The sequence below is a fragment of the Lepidochelys olivacea genome (assembly GCF_965140295.1).
Source record: "Lepidochelys olivacea isolate rLepOli2 genome assembly, chromosome: 1".
NCBI classification, from domain to species: Eukaryota; Metazoa; Chordata; order Testudines; family Cheloniidae; genus Lepidochelys; species Lepidochelys olivacea.
The window spans coordinates 150,668,944-150,686,839 of NC_140411.1; the positions used below are offsets into that span (position 1 = coordinate 150,668,944).

Below are 17,896 nucleotides of genomic sequence, written 5' to 3' on the forward strand. Positions count from 1 at the left end.
TTTTTCTTCAGTGTATATTTCTCCTGTTTTACAATAAAACCTTTTTCTTTTCCTAGCAAATAAAATCTAAAAGCTCACAACATATCAGTCAAGTCTGGAAATTAACAGGAAATTTGACAAATTCAATCATCAGTATGTGATGGGGCTTCTGCCCCACATGGGACTCTAAGGAGTTAATAGAGTCCTAAGGAGGCAGCCAATCAGAGAAGGGCTGAGGGGAGCAGCTAATCAGAGCCAAGGAGGCCCATATAAAAAGGAAATTGCAGAGGAGGATAGTTGTCTGCTGGAAGCCCAGGGAGGAAGGAGTGCGTCTCTGGAGAGCTGAGAGGGTGTTGGGAGCAGGAGAGAGAGAGGTCCTGGCTGGCTGCTGGGGTTTGCAGGCTGAGGCCCTGAGGCAAGGGCAAAGAGGATGCTGGGGCCATGAGGAAGTGGCCAGACAATTCGCTGCAATAGCCACTAAAGGAAGTGGTTGAACAGCAGACTTCAGGTCCTCTGGAAGTGGGAAGCACAGTGTGAGGCACGGCCGGAGGGCTGTGTCGCTGAAGAGGATGCTGCTGTCCTTGGAAAGACATGGGACCTAGAGCAGGAGTGATGGTGGTGTGGCACTACCCGAAGAGCTAATTCCCAAGACAACCAGCAGGAGGTGCCAGAATGGTGAGTGAAGCCCATTACAAAGTAAAATAAGATTTTTTTTTAATCTGAAATTTGGATAAACCATTACATTTGAATTTTTAAATAACAGAAATCTCTTCCAAAGTATAATTAGAATTCTCTGTACTCTGCTACGATATAAAATATTGCAAAAGCCATATAATCAGATATGATTAATTTTCAAAATGTCTAAGAATTGTGACTATATTCAAGGCTCGTGCTCCCTGAAATAATTTCAAATGAACTATGGTCTCTTCAAAAGTTTAATATAGTCAGAAAGTAAGATTTGAATCCTAGTTTCTGTGCAGAACTGACTAACAACACATAGTGCACTATTGTGAGCATTATAGTTTGCTACATTTCCTTTCATGGTGGTAAAGTTCTGTTTTTGTTTCCACCCCTTTCCAATGAATAGCTCTAACATTAAAAATAATAAGAAAATTGTGATTCTAACAGCTCAAGCTAGAGCAATAGGGCAGTTCACTTATGCTTGAATATCAAAGAAATGCTAAAAGGTCATAGCATGTTCAAGCCAATTCACTTGTTAAAAGAGATCAAAAGGAGATGTTGATTGTATTGTTTTCACCTATCTGTATTCTGTTGTCTTCTGTTACACTATGCATACCCTGTAATTAGATAATCCTAGATCAAAGGTGTATTTGCTTGATGTTTAAACTTCATGAAAACGAATGAAAGATTATTTGGATTCCTGTAACAAAATGCATTATATATGCATCTGTAATTGGCCTGCCCATCAAACAGAATTGAAGCTTTGGAACTGTAAATGAAGAAGCATACTAACTTCAAAGCATGGGTCATAGTGTTCAACAATGGGAAATCCACAGTCTGCATTTAGTCAACAGACAAAAAGGCCATGATGTGATGGAGATACTTGCCAGATTGCTTTCCAGGGCAAACTGCTATAAGAATGGATCCAGGGAGCGATGTTGTATCTCTGAACTGTTTTGGATTATAACAGGGTGGAATACTGAATAAATGGCCCAAGATCCCATCACTACATCTCTGCTATCACATTGGATTTACAAACTTTGACTCAACTGTTAATGTATTTTACCTGTTTTAACCTCTCAATAACAGATTTCTTTTTCTTAGCTAATAAACCTTTATTTAGTTTACTAGAGAAATTGGCTGTCAGTGTTGTCTTTGGTGTGAGATCCAGAGTATCCATTGACCTCGGGTGACTGAGCCTTTGAGGTTGGGAGTAACCTAATGTGAGGTGATTTTTTCTTTTAATAACCTTTCATCACAAAGTCCATCTTGTCTGGGTGGTAAAGAGGGGCGGGAGAGCCTAAGGGGACTGTCTGTGGCTCCATGGTAAGACTAATCCAGGAGTGCACATTTGTTACTGGCTTGGTGAAATCTAATTATAGAATATACAGTCAGTTTGGGGTTTCTGTACTGTTTTCTAACAAGGTGACCTGAAACTGGCTCTCTCAGTGGTGGGTCACTCCAGACAGAGTGACAAAAATATAAAGCAAAATTAACTTACCATTCCATTCAGAAAGTGCTTTGCTAACAGAATTCTTGTGTATTTATTCTATCCTTAAGATTATCATCTAATTCAACCCCCATATCATTACCATTCACCATCTGTTCCACCAAGGCCTCCGCTGATCTGCTGGTGTCTTGCAGTTTCCTGTACTTCTCAGACTTTTCTCGTTCGATGGCCTGTAGCATGACAGGAAAGGTAAGAATTTAGACAGAGATTTTGAAGACACCAAATAATTAATCTGTACATTTTCTACGGCCACAAAATCTTTTTACCCTGTAAAATCGCCCGGCTAACCTCCTGACTTGGCAACAGAACAAATCACACAAAGTTGGCTATGCTTCTGGCCACATAACTTTAGGAAAGCAAGGTTGAATACATAAATCTCTACGTGCAAGCATGACAAGATTATTTGATAAACAACACATGTAGGTACTTTATAGACAAACAACACACAAGTATTTATATATAGAATCCGAATTGTTCAAAACCCAGGATCAGAGAATGAAAAAAATGTCTGTTCAATAGGTTTCATATAGAGAAATATTAAACTTGATCCTTCACAGGGCTGTGTGACCTCAGTTCCCACAGATTTTGATGTGAGTGGAGGGTGCATAGCCCATCACAGGATTGCTCAGAGCACTGCAGAATTCATCCCATATGGCTTTGACTTATTTGCTTACTATGTATTAGCCAACCTTTTCAAACTTACATGGCTAAAGTTGGACATCCTAATCCGTATTTAGGTATATTTAAAGTATGACTTCACTGCTGAATTAACTAGAACTTCTATTAAAGTATTGTCCCTAGCCCCCCGCTCAGCCACACACAAAACCTTCTTACCCAAATTTAGTAGTGTTTCAATCTGGGCTAGTTGCAATAGCTGGGGTATGGTTTACAATCTGCTTGTATTTAGGCTAGTAACCTGCCCATGTTGCAGAAGGATGCAGGATAATCATTCAAGTGCTGATAGTTCTCCAATGCCTTCCAACAATTTCCCCATGTGCCCAGAAGGTCAGACAAGTTCTACCAAGATTCAGTGGGATATAATCAGAGAGGCTCATCTTACTGCATCACAAAAGATCCTTGAGATATACATCCAGAAGTCCTAATGCCTCACACAGGTGAGTGCAGCACCAGTGAGAACACAGTAACCCAAGCTGGACTTTGCAGTGTGGCTGGTCCCACCCAGGAGCTGATCACTCACGCTGAACGTGCAGTGAAGACATACTCTAAGGGGCCTGACTATAAAAAGCGTAGAGAGCCCTCACAACTTGCAATGAAGCCAAATAAATTAGGCCACTGCTTTTGATACCTAAGTATAGATTTAGATGACTAACATTACACTCCTTATTTACATAGTAAGTATATATAAACACACTTTTTAAAGTGATACTGGACTTGAAATCTCTTTTTAAATGCATTTATTTTAACAGAGATAATTAGTGCATTAAATAGTAATACCAATACTGTTTTGTTGAGAAAACACCTAATTTGTATATCACAACTACCAGTGGGTGAATTAACAACAGCAATGCTCAAAATGCCTCAAATTAATTCAAAATGGATTCTCACTTCAAAATCATCATGCTAACACAGAATCATACACAGTAAAAATGGACTTTGAGAAAAATTCTTTTCACTGTACCTGAAAATTTGGGGATTTTGCATATTTTTGTATCAAAATGAATGGCTTGGGGGAAAAAAAAAGGAAATTGGAAAGTAAAAATGTATATTTTAAAAATGAATTTAAGCCCTGATTCTACAATGGGATATACAAAGACAGAATCTGACCATGCAAAAATCCTCAGTGATGCTAATGTAGCAGATAGAGCCTAACTGTGAACATCTTATACCAGGCCTGGGGCTTCAGAGAGCCACCTTCCACAGCCTCACACAGTCCTATTCACACATACCCAAGGCCTACCACTATCTCATTCTATGTTTTATTGTGAATTATATATACACATAGTTGCTTCCTATTATAATAGGTATTTCATCATACATTTTAATAATTTTAAACATCCACTGTAACAATGTGCAAATTTTATAGAAAATACTTGTATCAATTTAATTTTGTGCAAATAATGTATCTTAAAAAATGAAGATGAGAATTGATATTTAGTGAGGAATTAAGTTTGGGAATACTTTGGTAAGCATATGTTTTATTATATATTTATTTGTACATTATACGCACAGAGAGAAGTTATGGACTGATGCATGATAGTGTGATGTGGTATCTAGGTTTTATCAGAATGAATTTAAGATGACTGCATTACTCACTCGTGGCTTGCATGAGTCATTCCTAACATGTACAAATAAAATCTTCATACCACACCGTCATGTGTTGCGTGCCACATAAATTACAGAAAAACTTTTGTAGAAATGCACTTTAGAGAGCTTTAAAAATGGACATGGGATTTTTTTTTTTTTTTTTTTTTGGTCTCACTCCGCCTGTAAAGCCAGGTGATGTAGTTACTATTGGTCTAACTGTAAAGAGCCCAGAAGGAACCATAAAAACTACTCTAATCTATATATAGATGATTTATATAGATTTTTATGTATTTATATATAGAATATTGATTTTTCTAAGCATAAAAATGACAAGGCATTTAAGTCTGTGATCCTGAACCTTCCAAGGCCAGACACAAATACTGTGAGTCCCAGTGGAAAGTTCAGAAACTCCCCTTCCATATGATAAAAAGTTCCTGTTTCCAGAAGATAACAGGCTTTTCACAGTTCTTACATTTTTACATCTATAGAAAACATGTCACTAGCCCAAGACAAATTTCACCTTTCGAGGTCCTGAATAGAGGTAGTATTTTGGGGGCAAAAGCAGCAAACATTTACTGCTGATTAGTATTGTCCCACTGTTACCTTGTGCTCCCCCCAGCTCCTTGCTATATCCACCAGTTGTCTATTTTATTCTGAGATTGTAAACTCCTAGGACTTTCTCTTCATTAGATATATGTACAGTACTTAGCACAATTGGGTGGGGGGATTCCTAAGTGACAACGCAATCCAAATAAATAATAATGATTGTCATCATCTTGGCAGGCTGATTGTTTTTTAAAGTGACTTTTTAAAAGCTGACGGGGGGGGGTGTGGGGGGGAGGATAAGTCGCATAAGTGATGGATTAAGGAGCAGAGGGTAGATGAAATAGTCAAAGTTGCATGATGAACTGAGGAACCACATGTATTAATTTCTCACATGGACAGAATTGCCACGTGAGTGGAGTGTGTGTCACCACCGCCCCCCCCCCCATGTGCATGTGTATCCATACAAAAAGCTGATAAATATAATGTTAAGGTTGCATTCAAAAGTCTGGAAATGCCAAAGTAAAGGTGGCCTACACAACATGAATTCTGCTCCCTTGTGTGTATGCATTTTGAGATACTTTGAGATTATTTTTAAATACATGATCACATTTTTCCACAGGTCCCATCATTATTAATTCTGCAGGCTCAACAGTACACAGTGACTGAAATAACTTTTAAATATTTATGATTAGCCTCATACTTTATTTCCCCATGCCTCATAAATGGTGCATCACCCATCCCTGCACTGAATAAGGCAGGGGGTCCTGTCAACACCCCTCTCATTTACCTCTCAACCCTCCTTCATTCATTATGCATTTCTCATCTTCTGTCATGATTGAGGTAGTACTCTTCTGGACCCAAGGCTTATTCACTACACAAGTGGTTTGAGGTTAAGGTTGTGCAGAAAACCTTAATTTTGGCATTTCCAAATCTTTGAGTGCTACACATCAGAACCTTAACAACTGCAGTAGTCAAACATTTTCTGAGGGAAAGTTTTTTCCATTGGAAAATAGGGCTTTATTTTTTAAATCAATCTATATTTTTCACACAAAAATATTGTCAATCAATTTTTCATCTTTCAATATTTTTCTGGAAAAATAAAACATTTTGGAAACAAAACATTTGTGGGAAAATATCCTTAAACATTTTTCTATTTTAAAATGAAAATTTTGCCTCACCTTCTGATTACTCTTCAATTAGAAAAAGCTGTGAAAAAAGTCAAAGTGTGGAAAACCCTACTTTCCCATGTATTATTATTGTTTTCCAACTTCTGCCAGTTGGCAATCAGTAACAAAATACTGAAAGTGTGACTGAGAGAAACAGTAACACTTGCACATTTAAGTAGTGTGTTAAAATTTAAATGTGAACATGTTACTTCTAAAAGTGAAATGTGTTTTTTTTTTTCCTTGCCTTCCCACTTTTCATTCCTGTTTACCAGCTGGTGCCACTGGAAAAAGTTGGGAAAGAGTAAGTATTGTAAAGTAAGCAAAAAACACAATTGTCCCACACTTCTGAAATTTCCTACAGGAAAAACTGGAGTTTCAAATGGAAAATTTGAAATGCAAGAAAAAATTTGATTTTTCCAGTCAACTTTACTTGACAGTCCTCTTTTTGTGTGGTTATTTTTGTAAGTACTTTATTGGCTTTTAAAAATATATGTGATAATAGCAAAAACCATGAGCATCTATTTTCTAGTCAGCAGTAGAACACTTCAGTCCTACACAACATGCTATACCCATACAGTGAGACAACGATTTATGCCGCTTCATGCTAATCTGATCAAAGTAGAATATCAGACTACAGTATCTTATCCATATATAATAGCTTCATCTGATCACAACCAACATTTAAAATCCTTTATTCTTAATTATACAGCGGTATGTCAGGCACTGTTCACAAAAACACTTTAAAAATCCTTGATTTGGTCAATAGCAATGTAGGGAGTCATTCTCCACTCTCCACCAGGCAGGCCCAATCCTGCAAAACTAGGAGGTTACTATTGAATCATATGATTTTATTTGGTAACCAATTATCCAAGATCATTACATGCAGCATTACCATGTCTACAATGGAAACGTTAAACAAATTTTAAATCGCTGCTGTCTGATTCCCAGTTTTGACACACCAGCAGCAAGCTGCACAATGAGAGTTTCTGTTCAAAATCCTAGGGCTTGTCTACAGTCAGTCAGTGCATGGCAAGCCAGGGTGTGCATGTACAGTGTTGCGTACAAAGCTGTGAGGACAAGTCCTAAGCTACAGAATTCAACTTCTTTAAAAAACGTTTTGATCCAAACACAGCATATCTGTAAAGTAGCTATAAAAGGCAGCTATAAAAGGAAAAAAGATAATTTAGGAGCTTGAGATTGAGAAGGAGCTAAATTTAAGTGGTTTGAGCATTGTACTTTGTGAACTCTCCCATACTTGCTAAAGTTTGGGTTTCTGGTAAGTTTAACTTTAAACTCTGAATTTTCAGGCTTCTAAATGTTATTTTCTTCACTAACTACATCATTGTAAAGATTTTTACTGTTAAATTATGGATATATATTCTCAGCCTTGGACTTCTTTTTTCCGGATGTTTTCCATCTCGTTAATTTTCACTATTTTCTTCACCTAAGCCCTATATATTCAGATTCACAGTAACAAAGGAACCTGTCATTATGGCTGAACAAGGAACACTTTAAAGCATTGCTAAAATTGTTTTCTGTAATGTAGACATCACGTACAGAATTCATGAAGGGGCGGAATGGAGTAAAAGATTTTATTGGCATCCATTTTAGATTGTGTACATTACTTATATGGTCATCCCATAATGAAACCTTCATACCACATAACCATGTATTCTTGATAAAGTGCCATATAGGGCCAAAATAAAAAGATACCCATTGACTTCAGTGGACTTTGGATCAAATCCATAATCTCTCTCTGTTCTGTGTGTGAACAAACCAAGTGTGTATGTACATATGCACATGTATACGCATACCTATATACAGTTACAGGTGTGTGTGTAACAGTATAATAAATATATACAGACAGCCTCATTGAATCATCATTTCTATAATGTTTGTCTTTTTTGTCTTAACATTTGTAATTAAATAGTCCTAGTCAATAGCTGACTTTTGACTCTGGAGATGCAGATTTCAGCAGGCAGCCCATACCCCATCATCTTATTTTTGCCTTGTTCTGACCCTTATTTCCACAGAAATAAAAGTGAGAACTGGCAGCCAGCAGCTGTGAAAGCTCTTGTTAATTTAAGGTGCTGGCTGCCACTTCCCACCTCTGCTTCCATTTCCAAGGAGAGAGATGTTGTGTCTGAAAAAAATCAAGTACAGGCAGGTTTTCAAATCTGTTTTTTTAAAAACTTGCCCTGACTTTACTTCTGCCAGCAGCTGAGCAGTGTCCAGTACAGATTTCAGCCGCTAGCTGTCACCAATTATCTTTAAAAGTTTCCCCTGTTGTCAAGGCTGAATCCCCACTCTGTCACTCTGAGTGCAGAAAGTGGGGGCCCACAAGGATTCTTAAATTAATACTTGCCACTCCAGGCTTGAATTAAACTCCCAAGGTTACAGTTTTTCTCTGACTTTGGCTTGGTAAATGCTGCCACCACCCAAATGCAAATCAAAAACAAAACAAAACAAAACCAACCCCTTGGACCCAGGAAGGAGCACTTGGGAATTCCTCCCTGTGGGGTATGCTCAAGCCCTTTTCACTTCCCCCTCCTCGCTTTGGGGAAGAGCTGAGAAAGAAAACAAAGGAAATTAGCTGTTACCCCCAGCTAATCAAACAGCATATGCACAAACCTCTTAGGACACCAAAAATCCAATCCTGGTTTTTTGTTTGTTTGTTTTTTTAAAGAAAAGTAAATTTTATAAAAAACAAAGAGAAAATACATTTGGAATTTAGGCTTTTGATAGATTTTAGAAGAGTAATTCCAAAAAATTAATCACCCAAAATAGCTTCTTGGGGCTTCAGCTTAAAGGTTACAAGCAAACAAAAGCATCTGGGGTTAGCACAGAGGAGATCCAAAAGCCAAAATAAAGAGAACCTGATAGCATCTAACTAAACATTCCCTATCCAAATTTTTCCTTCTAGGTATGGAAAATACTTTTTCATACCTGGTTCAAACCTTACACAGCATTTCTGCTTATAGCATTGCTGCTCCATGTTTCTGCAGCCCAGAGAACCACAGACAAAGGGAAAGTTTCTTTCCCCGTTTTAAAAAGTTCTAGCCTTCCCATTGGCTCTTTTGGTCAGGTGCCCACTTTTTCTTTTCTCTTTACCTGGGGGACTTCTTTACTTCCTTTACTTGTAAAGGGTTTAAAACAGCTACCAAGAGGGATTTTACAGCTAACTGGCTGGCTGGGAGTCCATTGAAGGGAGCTACCCTCCACTTTATTTATCTCACCTATATTGATACTGACTAAAGGAGGTCGAGCCTTTTTGACGCCTGCAACTTGTAGACCCTTAAATGTGCAGTTACTCATGGCAAAATGTAAACTTTTAAAAATAAAGATGTTCCTCCAACCCTAACTCAGCTGTGGTCTTTATAAAAAGATTTTCAGTGTTAACATGGGATAATAATGTTTGTTATTTCTCCCATTTCTTTTTAGAAGAGGAAGTCCTCCATTTTTTTTCTATCCTGCATCCCGATCTTTGATCTCAGAAAAAGATTTTTCTGCACTGTTTTCCAGCACAGGTAATTGGAAACAAGCTTCTCAATCATGCTACTACTCACTTTCTAAGGTCATCTATGGAAGATCTGAAAGATCCGGTTGTCTCCAATCCCTTGAACCCAACTTCCAATGTTACAATATCTGGGGGGACCAAAATGGAGGGGAGGACCATGCCTGAGTCCAATCCAGCACATTCCCATGTAATCATATACTTTTTTGGCAAAGATCTGAAAAGATGGCGCTGCTACTGGCCTCCCACCCCCAAACTCTGCCTCACCATCAACAAAAGAGGAGCAAGTATAGGAGCCCGACTAGAGTCTGGGGCAAGAGCTGCGGGGAACCCCAGTTGGGAGCAGAAGCAGGTCTGGGGTTCATCTACCTCCATCTCTCACTTGCAGGGACACAGATCACCGCCTCCTTAGGAGCACAGGAAGGAAAGGAGGAGGGAAGTGAACAAACCATGGCTGCTGAATCCCTTAAGGTTATTTTAAAGTATTATAAAACTGATATTAGGAAGGGGAACATCTTATTGGCTAAGGGTATCTGAGTGTGCAAGTGTTCAGAATAATTACAAAGGTCTGGGCAAGAGCTAATTTGCCAACTTTGAGGTGGTTATGCTCCTAAAAATGGAAACAAAAGGAACCTTCAATTATTTAAAAAACCCAATAGTATAATGTGTGAAGCACTCCAAAAGTGTCTATCTCTTTATGAATTAAATTGTCCCCATCACTCTAGTATCTGAATGCCTGCATCCATCATATCTTCTGCATGTATCATGCCAGTTTTGTTTTTAATACGTGCACATTTCATGGAGCAGATAGAAAATGGTCAGAGTAAAATCATTTACCAAATAATTATTAGTATTACTTCCAAGTACACAAAGATGAGCAGGTGGCATCAGAGAGCTGCACTCAGTATACCGCAAAGTACTCAGTGCTTTCTTCCAGTATTGCTATGGAGACTATTGATTAAACACAAACCACTGCAAGGTAAGTGAGATAACAAGAAACTTTTGAATATATACTTCTTAAGGGCTGAAATTCAATTTCCTTCATCTTATCAGAGCTGATTTAAGATGGAGACACAGACGGGAAGACAAACATATAGCAGAAATGATTTAGTGTTGGTAATTTTGTTCCATTTGCAGTACATGGAGGAAGAATTTATCTTTGTTAATTTTTAAACCAACACATTTGTAAAATATCATGGGCTTTGAGTGTAATAGCTAGCTAGACATGGATTTCTCCTTCTCATACTCAGAATAAAGCAGATAATTTTTGCAACTATTTTCAAAAATCAAATTATTTCCTAGTATTCAAATATTGTAGTGTTTAACAGACTAAATTCAGTGTGTGTGGAAAACACACACACAGTTATGCTTACACACTGCAAAATCATCACTGAGGCCGTAGGAGATTAAAGAATAATTTTTCAAGTGTTCCATGCTACCATGGCCAGACTTGTTTAAATTCAGCTGAGCAATATGATTTTTAATATTTGGGATCTTTACTAGAACACTATGACTAGAAAGAAATACTGGATCTTCCTTTACATACAGTATAATATGACTTTGCTTGTTAATATGTGATACTAACATAAAAATACTAGAATGAAAAGAGTAGCAGGATGGTTATATACATAAGGTAATGTATATAAAGCTTGATTCTGCTTTTATTTAGACTTGTACCAATCTGCAGTACAAGTTAAAAGTGTGTGGACTTGGATGTATGGGTCAACACCACCTCAGGCACAACATATATCAAGCTGCCAGCCAAAATCTGGGACACACAAAATTAATGAGCAATTCTGAAAATTTGGCTGTGTATGGTCAATCAGTGTTTGCCAAACTACAGTTCAACTTTTTTAGATTTGGACTTTGAAATTACTTTGAAAAATTAATACAAATTGACAAACAAATATGAGAGTATATTTTCCTACATTGACTCTTTCTCTGAGGTCTGACAGGTTGCCTTCTTTTCTATATATTGCAAACTCGGGACTCTGAAGTACAGCTTCTGAGCGGGTCATCCAACTGTGTAGTTCTGTTGTATCGACGTCAAACCTAAGATACAGAGAAATAAAAGAATTTTTTTCTTTAGATATAAAACCTTTAAAATTAACAACCACAACAAAGATGTTATACCAGGTGTTTCAACCAGAATTATGAATTAAATATGAAAAAAAAGTGGTGATTGCCGTCAGAAACAGAAGTTCTAGGTAGGCTGCATTCCAGAAGATACCACATAAAACTGTCAACTGTAAAACTTAGGAGCCCTTTTGTAAACCTACAAATGCTTCCTAGTTTTTTTACACTAATCTGTCTACTGAACAGACAAGTCCACTTTTGCATCCAGGATTCCAGATTTATGAGCTGACTTCTTTTGTAAAATATGCAAAGAATGACTTTCACAGCTAAGAAAAGCTTTGCAAAACCCCTACTGTCTCAATTAGGGAGGAGACAATTTATAGATGCACTTGTAGCATTCATACCACAAAGGTTTGATTCTACCCCCTACTGAGCTGATTTGAAGGATACAGTCTGAAGGAGGGAGGGAGTCTTTCCCCACTGATTTATGTTAGCTCTAGTTACCAGTCAGCTGACCTTTAAAAAAACAACATTGTGCAAAGTTGGGAAATTAAAAATTTAGTACCATGTGGAATTATTTTCCCTGTGTTCCCACCCCACAGACTTTTCAGTACTTTGTTTTATAGCTGTTTTTTTTTTTTAATGGATTTTATTTCTTCACTATTCCCTGCAACACTGATTCACCTTTTCTCATTCAGAAAGAGAGGAGTTCAAAATGAAGGTGCATTTAGGACCAGTTTTATTATGTGTAGGGACCTAATTTTCTGTGAAGCGTGGAGGAGTCATGGAGCTGCAAGCTGATTTAGTCGCTACACAATAGGTTAAAGATTTGATTCCCTCTCCAGTGCTGTTGCCAACACAGGTGGAGAGAGAATGCAAGGAGAGTCTATGTAGATTTAAAAGCCCTGGGACTGAAACAGCTGCTCTATAGAACCCAAAATCATATCACTTCAGACAATTTCTCTAAATAATTCTCTGGCTTTAAAATGGGCTTTTGCTTAGCATATATTTAAAAACTTGGTAATTTATTGTCTCTGAAATTCTTTCCCTTAAGTAGTGTGCATGCTTTGGTTTTCCAGCTGCAGAATGTGTGTCTGTCATCCTCCATGCCACCACCCTTAACCAAGGTGCTGTCTTTTACTCTACCTTCTCTCTGTAGCCTAACACAGCCTGGCTGTATTAAAATTTTGGGGATTCTTACTCCACAGTATGTCGAAGATCTGACCTTTACACTCTATCTATACCACTTGAAATCTCGTATCGGCTTTTACCATCCCTTATCTTCATTACTGCAACTCCTTTTTCTCAACCATCCTCACCTCTCTCCCTTTTACCTTACCGCTTATCAGCTCTGTTCAAAACTCTGCTGCTGAGGCCACGCTTCCGGCCTTCTGTTCTAACCGTGTCACCTGGTGTTAGTCCTTCCAGTGAATCAAATACAAACTTTACCTTTAAGGCAGTTCACAACTTAGTTCCTTTCTACTTACCTACTTCTGTATCTTATGACTCTCAGACACCAATTCAATTTCACGAACTCTGCCTTGATCCCATTTATCTACTCTCCCACAAGCATCTTCACACTTTCTTCTATGCTGTTTCTTATGCATAGCACACTTTTCTGAGCTAGTCAGTAAAATCTCTCCCCTTTCTCCCAGATCTTTCTTCAAGACCCACATCTACTGTGATGCCTACAGGAAACTGCCAATTGATGACGACTAGGTAGATGACCAGCAGCGACCTTCAATAGCTATCATTTGTTTACTGATATTTCAAAAGTCAAAAAAGTAATTGAATGACTCAAAACTACCTGTGCACATAAATACATGAATTATAGATTTTTTCATTTAGCCTCTCCTCCATGCCTATTCCTTTCAATTGTCTGTTACACCCACATGTGTCATGTCTTAATCTAGATTTTAACCTCTTCAGAAAAGAGACTGCCTTTACTGTGTACCTGTAAAGCACTGAACACAGAGGAGAGGAGCCCTGATCCCGATTTAGGTTCCTGGATGCTATCATAATAAAAATAACAAGTAATAACAATTAAGAAAATATGGTCCGACAGTTATCTATCCAGACATTTTGAATGCATCGTCACTGGAGTATCTGAGCCCATAAAGCAAAATTATCTAAATCACTTGACAGTCAAATTTGAATGCCTTATCTCCAACAAGGCAAGGCAATTTTTAGTCTAAACTGAGATTGCCATTGGTTTATTTAAAGGAATATTATGGTCTTGATTTTCAAAAACATTTTGTAGAAGTCAACCTTTTGTATTAAGCATTTATTTATTTATGTGCAGGAAATGAGGGCTATTTTGAAAGTTACACTGTATGTATAGGCACATTAAAATTGCAAGATCATTTGGGAATTTATGAGCATGAGCTATTCAAACTTCCACACATATAGGCTCATAACGTGAATGCCATGGAAGTGCATATGCAACCATTTTGAGCTGAGGCCCAGTGAAAATCTGTGGCTTGCAGCAGAGTAGTAGGTCCAAGTACATATGTAAATCAGCGGGTGTGACATTAATATAGCTTGCTAGCACTTCACTTTTGCTGTCAATGGCTGAAGATATAAAGCAGCATAATTTTAATCCGTGACGATGTCTGGCTAGTTGTCAGATTGAGATCTCCCTCATCCTAAAATGGGTAACCTCAAGCACCAGTGTAAGGGAACGAACAACGGGTATTTTTAGTATATGTGATAAATAGTGAGGGCAGAAAGGGCACTTCTATACAGCACCTCTGAATATTGTGTCTTGTTATCTCTTTGTCCCCCTTCCCACTTCTGCTTGAACCAAAGCCAATCAGAAGAAAGACTTACAAAAAGCAATGAAAAGGTAGTGGAAGACACACCTACACCCCTTCGGACAAGGGTAACAGGATTAAGGAAACTCCCCTAGCCTTATTTGCATCAAAGAAAGGACAGGAAGGCATCCCTATTAGCATACAGAATGGAGAACAGAAATTCCAAAGCAAGAACCACACAGAACTTTGGGACCAGGAAAGAACTGTATGATGGGGAATCTCTGCTCTAGATGTTAATGAACCCATGCCTGCACACACCCAGCTCAGTAGTTATCAGACCAATTCTAGCAATAAATTCTTTATTGGTATCCAAAATACTGAAGCTGCCTAATTGTATTGTGAGCTCCCTCAAAGGAACACTGCCCATAGCCAGGAATCATCAGTTCCTATTGTCTAGCCTGAACAAAATAACTTTGGTACACTCCCGAGAGCCATCAGTTTACCCACAAACAAATCTAGTTTTCTCCCTTGAACCACTATTCTCTCTCTATAAAACCCCCTACCCATGCGCAAGTAAGTGCTCTGATGCCTGGATCCAAAATCTGTATCAGTTCCATTGCAACTTCATCTTCTCCTGACTGATCGTGCTGGGGGCTCTGCCTGTCTCCAGCACTCTGGACCCACAGCTACCACCACCACCTGTGATCCCCCATCGATTCAAGCTTCACGGAGTGGTGAGAACCTAACACTCTCTCTCTCTCTCTTTTTAGGTACAGCCTTCTGACCCTGACTTGTGAGATCAGTTATAGTTTTCTAAACCTGAGTTTTGTAATCAAATTTAAATTAGATTTAATATTATAACTGTTTTGTTTGTTTGGCTCCCCTTGTGTGGTTATTACCTGACAATAAATAACTTTCATGGTTAAACTGGTTGCTTCTCTGTCTCTCTCTGCAGCAACGCTCCTCATACCTAAGCTAAAGATCCCTGCAGTGCCCAAAAATCCTGTGGTGTTTTCTAATCCAGTGGGTCACTACCAGAACAACTGTAATGTGAAAATGGGGATAGGGAAATGCTGAACTTGGGGCATGTGAGGGTGGCAGTTTGGAAGTGCTGCTCGACCCAGCCTGCTGAGTCCAGAGGCATGTGAGGGTCGGAGCTTGGAAGTGCTGCTCGACCCAGCCTGCTCAGGCGTATTCTCTTCCAGTGTGGGGCCCATAGCACGTGAGAGTAACAACTTGGAGGTGCTGTTCGACCCAGCCTGCTGAGTCCAGGGACATATAAGGGGTCATCTTGGGATTGGTGATTAACCCGCTCCTCTCAGATGCTCTCTGTTAATGTGTGTGTGTGTGTTCGTCTGATTCTGGGGCTGGAAGAACCCAGCCCTGGGGAACCTAGGTTCTGCAGGATAGCTCCATTGGGACGGAACTTGTAGAAGGGAGAAGTAGAGCTCCATATGAGAACACAAGTGACATAAGCAGTATATTGATAGAATTACAGAACCCCACCCCCACAAGAAGAGTAACCCTAATAAATGAAAAGGAGTACTTGTGGCACCTTAGAGACTAACCAATTTATTTGAACATAAGCTTTCGTGAGCTACAGCTCACTTCATTGGATGCATGTAGCTCACGAAAGCTTATGCTCAAATAAATTTGTTAGTCTCTAAGGTGCCACAAGTCCTCCTGTTCTTTTAGCGAATACAAACTAACACGGCTGCTACTCTGAAACCTAATAAATGAGTATACCCCAAAGTAACAGGCAAATCTGGTAACTGTCTGTGTAATCCAATGGCGAGTGAGTGCTACAGAACCCCTTCTGGGACACTCCATAAAGGGGATGAGTTTTTATAGTCCCCATCTAGGGAGCTTTGTCTCTTTAGTTTAAACTATATAAGCTCTTCCTTTAGCCCTGGAGGCCCTTGGTTGAATTCCCAATGTGTCAGCCAAGTCGCCATTTCTAATTTCCTGCTCCTCCACTACATTTGTATACTTTACCCTATTTATCAGAGACCTACTCACAATACTTCTCTCTGAATTGGCACATATATTGAGAGGGCCTGTTCGTCATTCCTTTCTACTGGTGCTTGAGGTCACGCATTTTAGGATGAGGGAGATATCAATCTGACAACCAGCCAGAAGTCATCATAGATTAAAGTTATGCTGCTTTATATCTTCAGCCATTGACAGCAAAAGTGAGGTGCTAGCAAGCTGTATTAATGTCACATCCATTGATTTACATATGTACTTGGACCTACTACTCTACAGCAAGCCACCTATCATAGCTTTGCACCTGGAAAATCTTCAGAAATCGCACCCTATGTTTACAACAAAATGTGATTTTGTTAAGTCACCTGCTCCTCTTAATTAACGTTGCCCACACAAACACTACATAACCAAGGAACACCAGCAAAATTTCAGACACCTGAATCCTCCCATTTTAGACTAGCTAAGTATGGTTATATAATAGAGAACAGCGAGCACTAAATCATACACAAGTGCACAAGGGTCAAACAATCTACAGAGCTGGAGATAAAGTGCTTGTCAACCTGTACACAGCTAGGGTTTACACAATTTGCAGCTCAGTGAAGGCCTATTTGAAACAACATATGTTAACGGAATTAATCTCTGAAAACAGTTATATCTAATTTCTAAAACACAAAATTTAATATTAGATACTGCTGAAAATACAAAGAGAATGAACTGAAAAGCAAAGTCTGGCATAACCCCTTTTAATATATCATGAAAACATTTATTTAAAATAAAAGCCTAGTTTATATGAAGAATAAATGTATATGATTTTGCTAACATTCCCTGAATATTAAACACTAGATGGAGCAACTATGCTTTTTTATCAGGCCTTTCCTTTCCTCAAAGTACAGACTGTCTGCTTCATATTCATAGTTTGTCATTATATCCATAATAACACTGTGACAAATAGACTTTGCATGGGCATATTACATAGAATGTACAAAGTAATTTACCAAGTGGCACAAGAAAGGCTTTTTTACACAATATTCAGGGACATTAATAATACAAATACATATAAATGAAAGGTTTAGCAGCTAAAACTGGTTTGCCTTTTAAAAGCCTTAAGGGAATAAAATATTGTTTACAGTTTACGTTCTTTTTGGATCATGCACCTGACCTGCACACTCCAGAATATGTCAATGACACCCCTCCCGCCAAAATGCTGCAATGCATTGTTCTATTTACTTTGGTTTTGTCTGACAATAGTCAATTATTTCTATTAACTGTTTTTAATGTATGTTTTTGACCCCAGTCTGTCTGTTTTGTTTTCATAAGGACAGGTCATTTCTTTTTAAAGAAAGAATCTCCCTGTCAACCACAACAGAACATTTCACATCCTTGGATCTAAACCAAATCATTCTTGGGTTATAAATTAGTC

At 38.5% G+C, this 17,896-nt stretch overlaps 1 protein-coding gene across 3 annotated transcripts in view; it reads right to left on the reverse strand.

The window, feature by feature from the left end:
* DMD (dystrophin) overlaps positions 1-17,896 on the reverse strand; it is a gene marked incomplete at both ends in the record, with an annotated part of 1,846,964 nt that overhangs the window by 1,208,519 nt on the left and 620,549 nt on the right. For all 3 annotated transcript variants that reach the window (XM_084636024.1, XM_084636023.1, XM_084636025.1), the window contains 2 exons: positions 2,253-2,340; positions 11,590-11,713. In XM_084636024.1, coding sequence (XP_084492150.1) covers positions 2,253-2,340; positions 11,590-11,713 — 212 coding nt within the window. The remainder of the gene's footprint in view (positions 1-2,252; positions 2,341-11,589; positions 11,714-17,896) is intronic.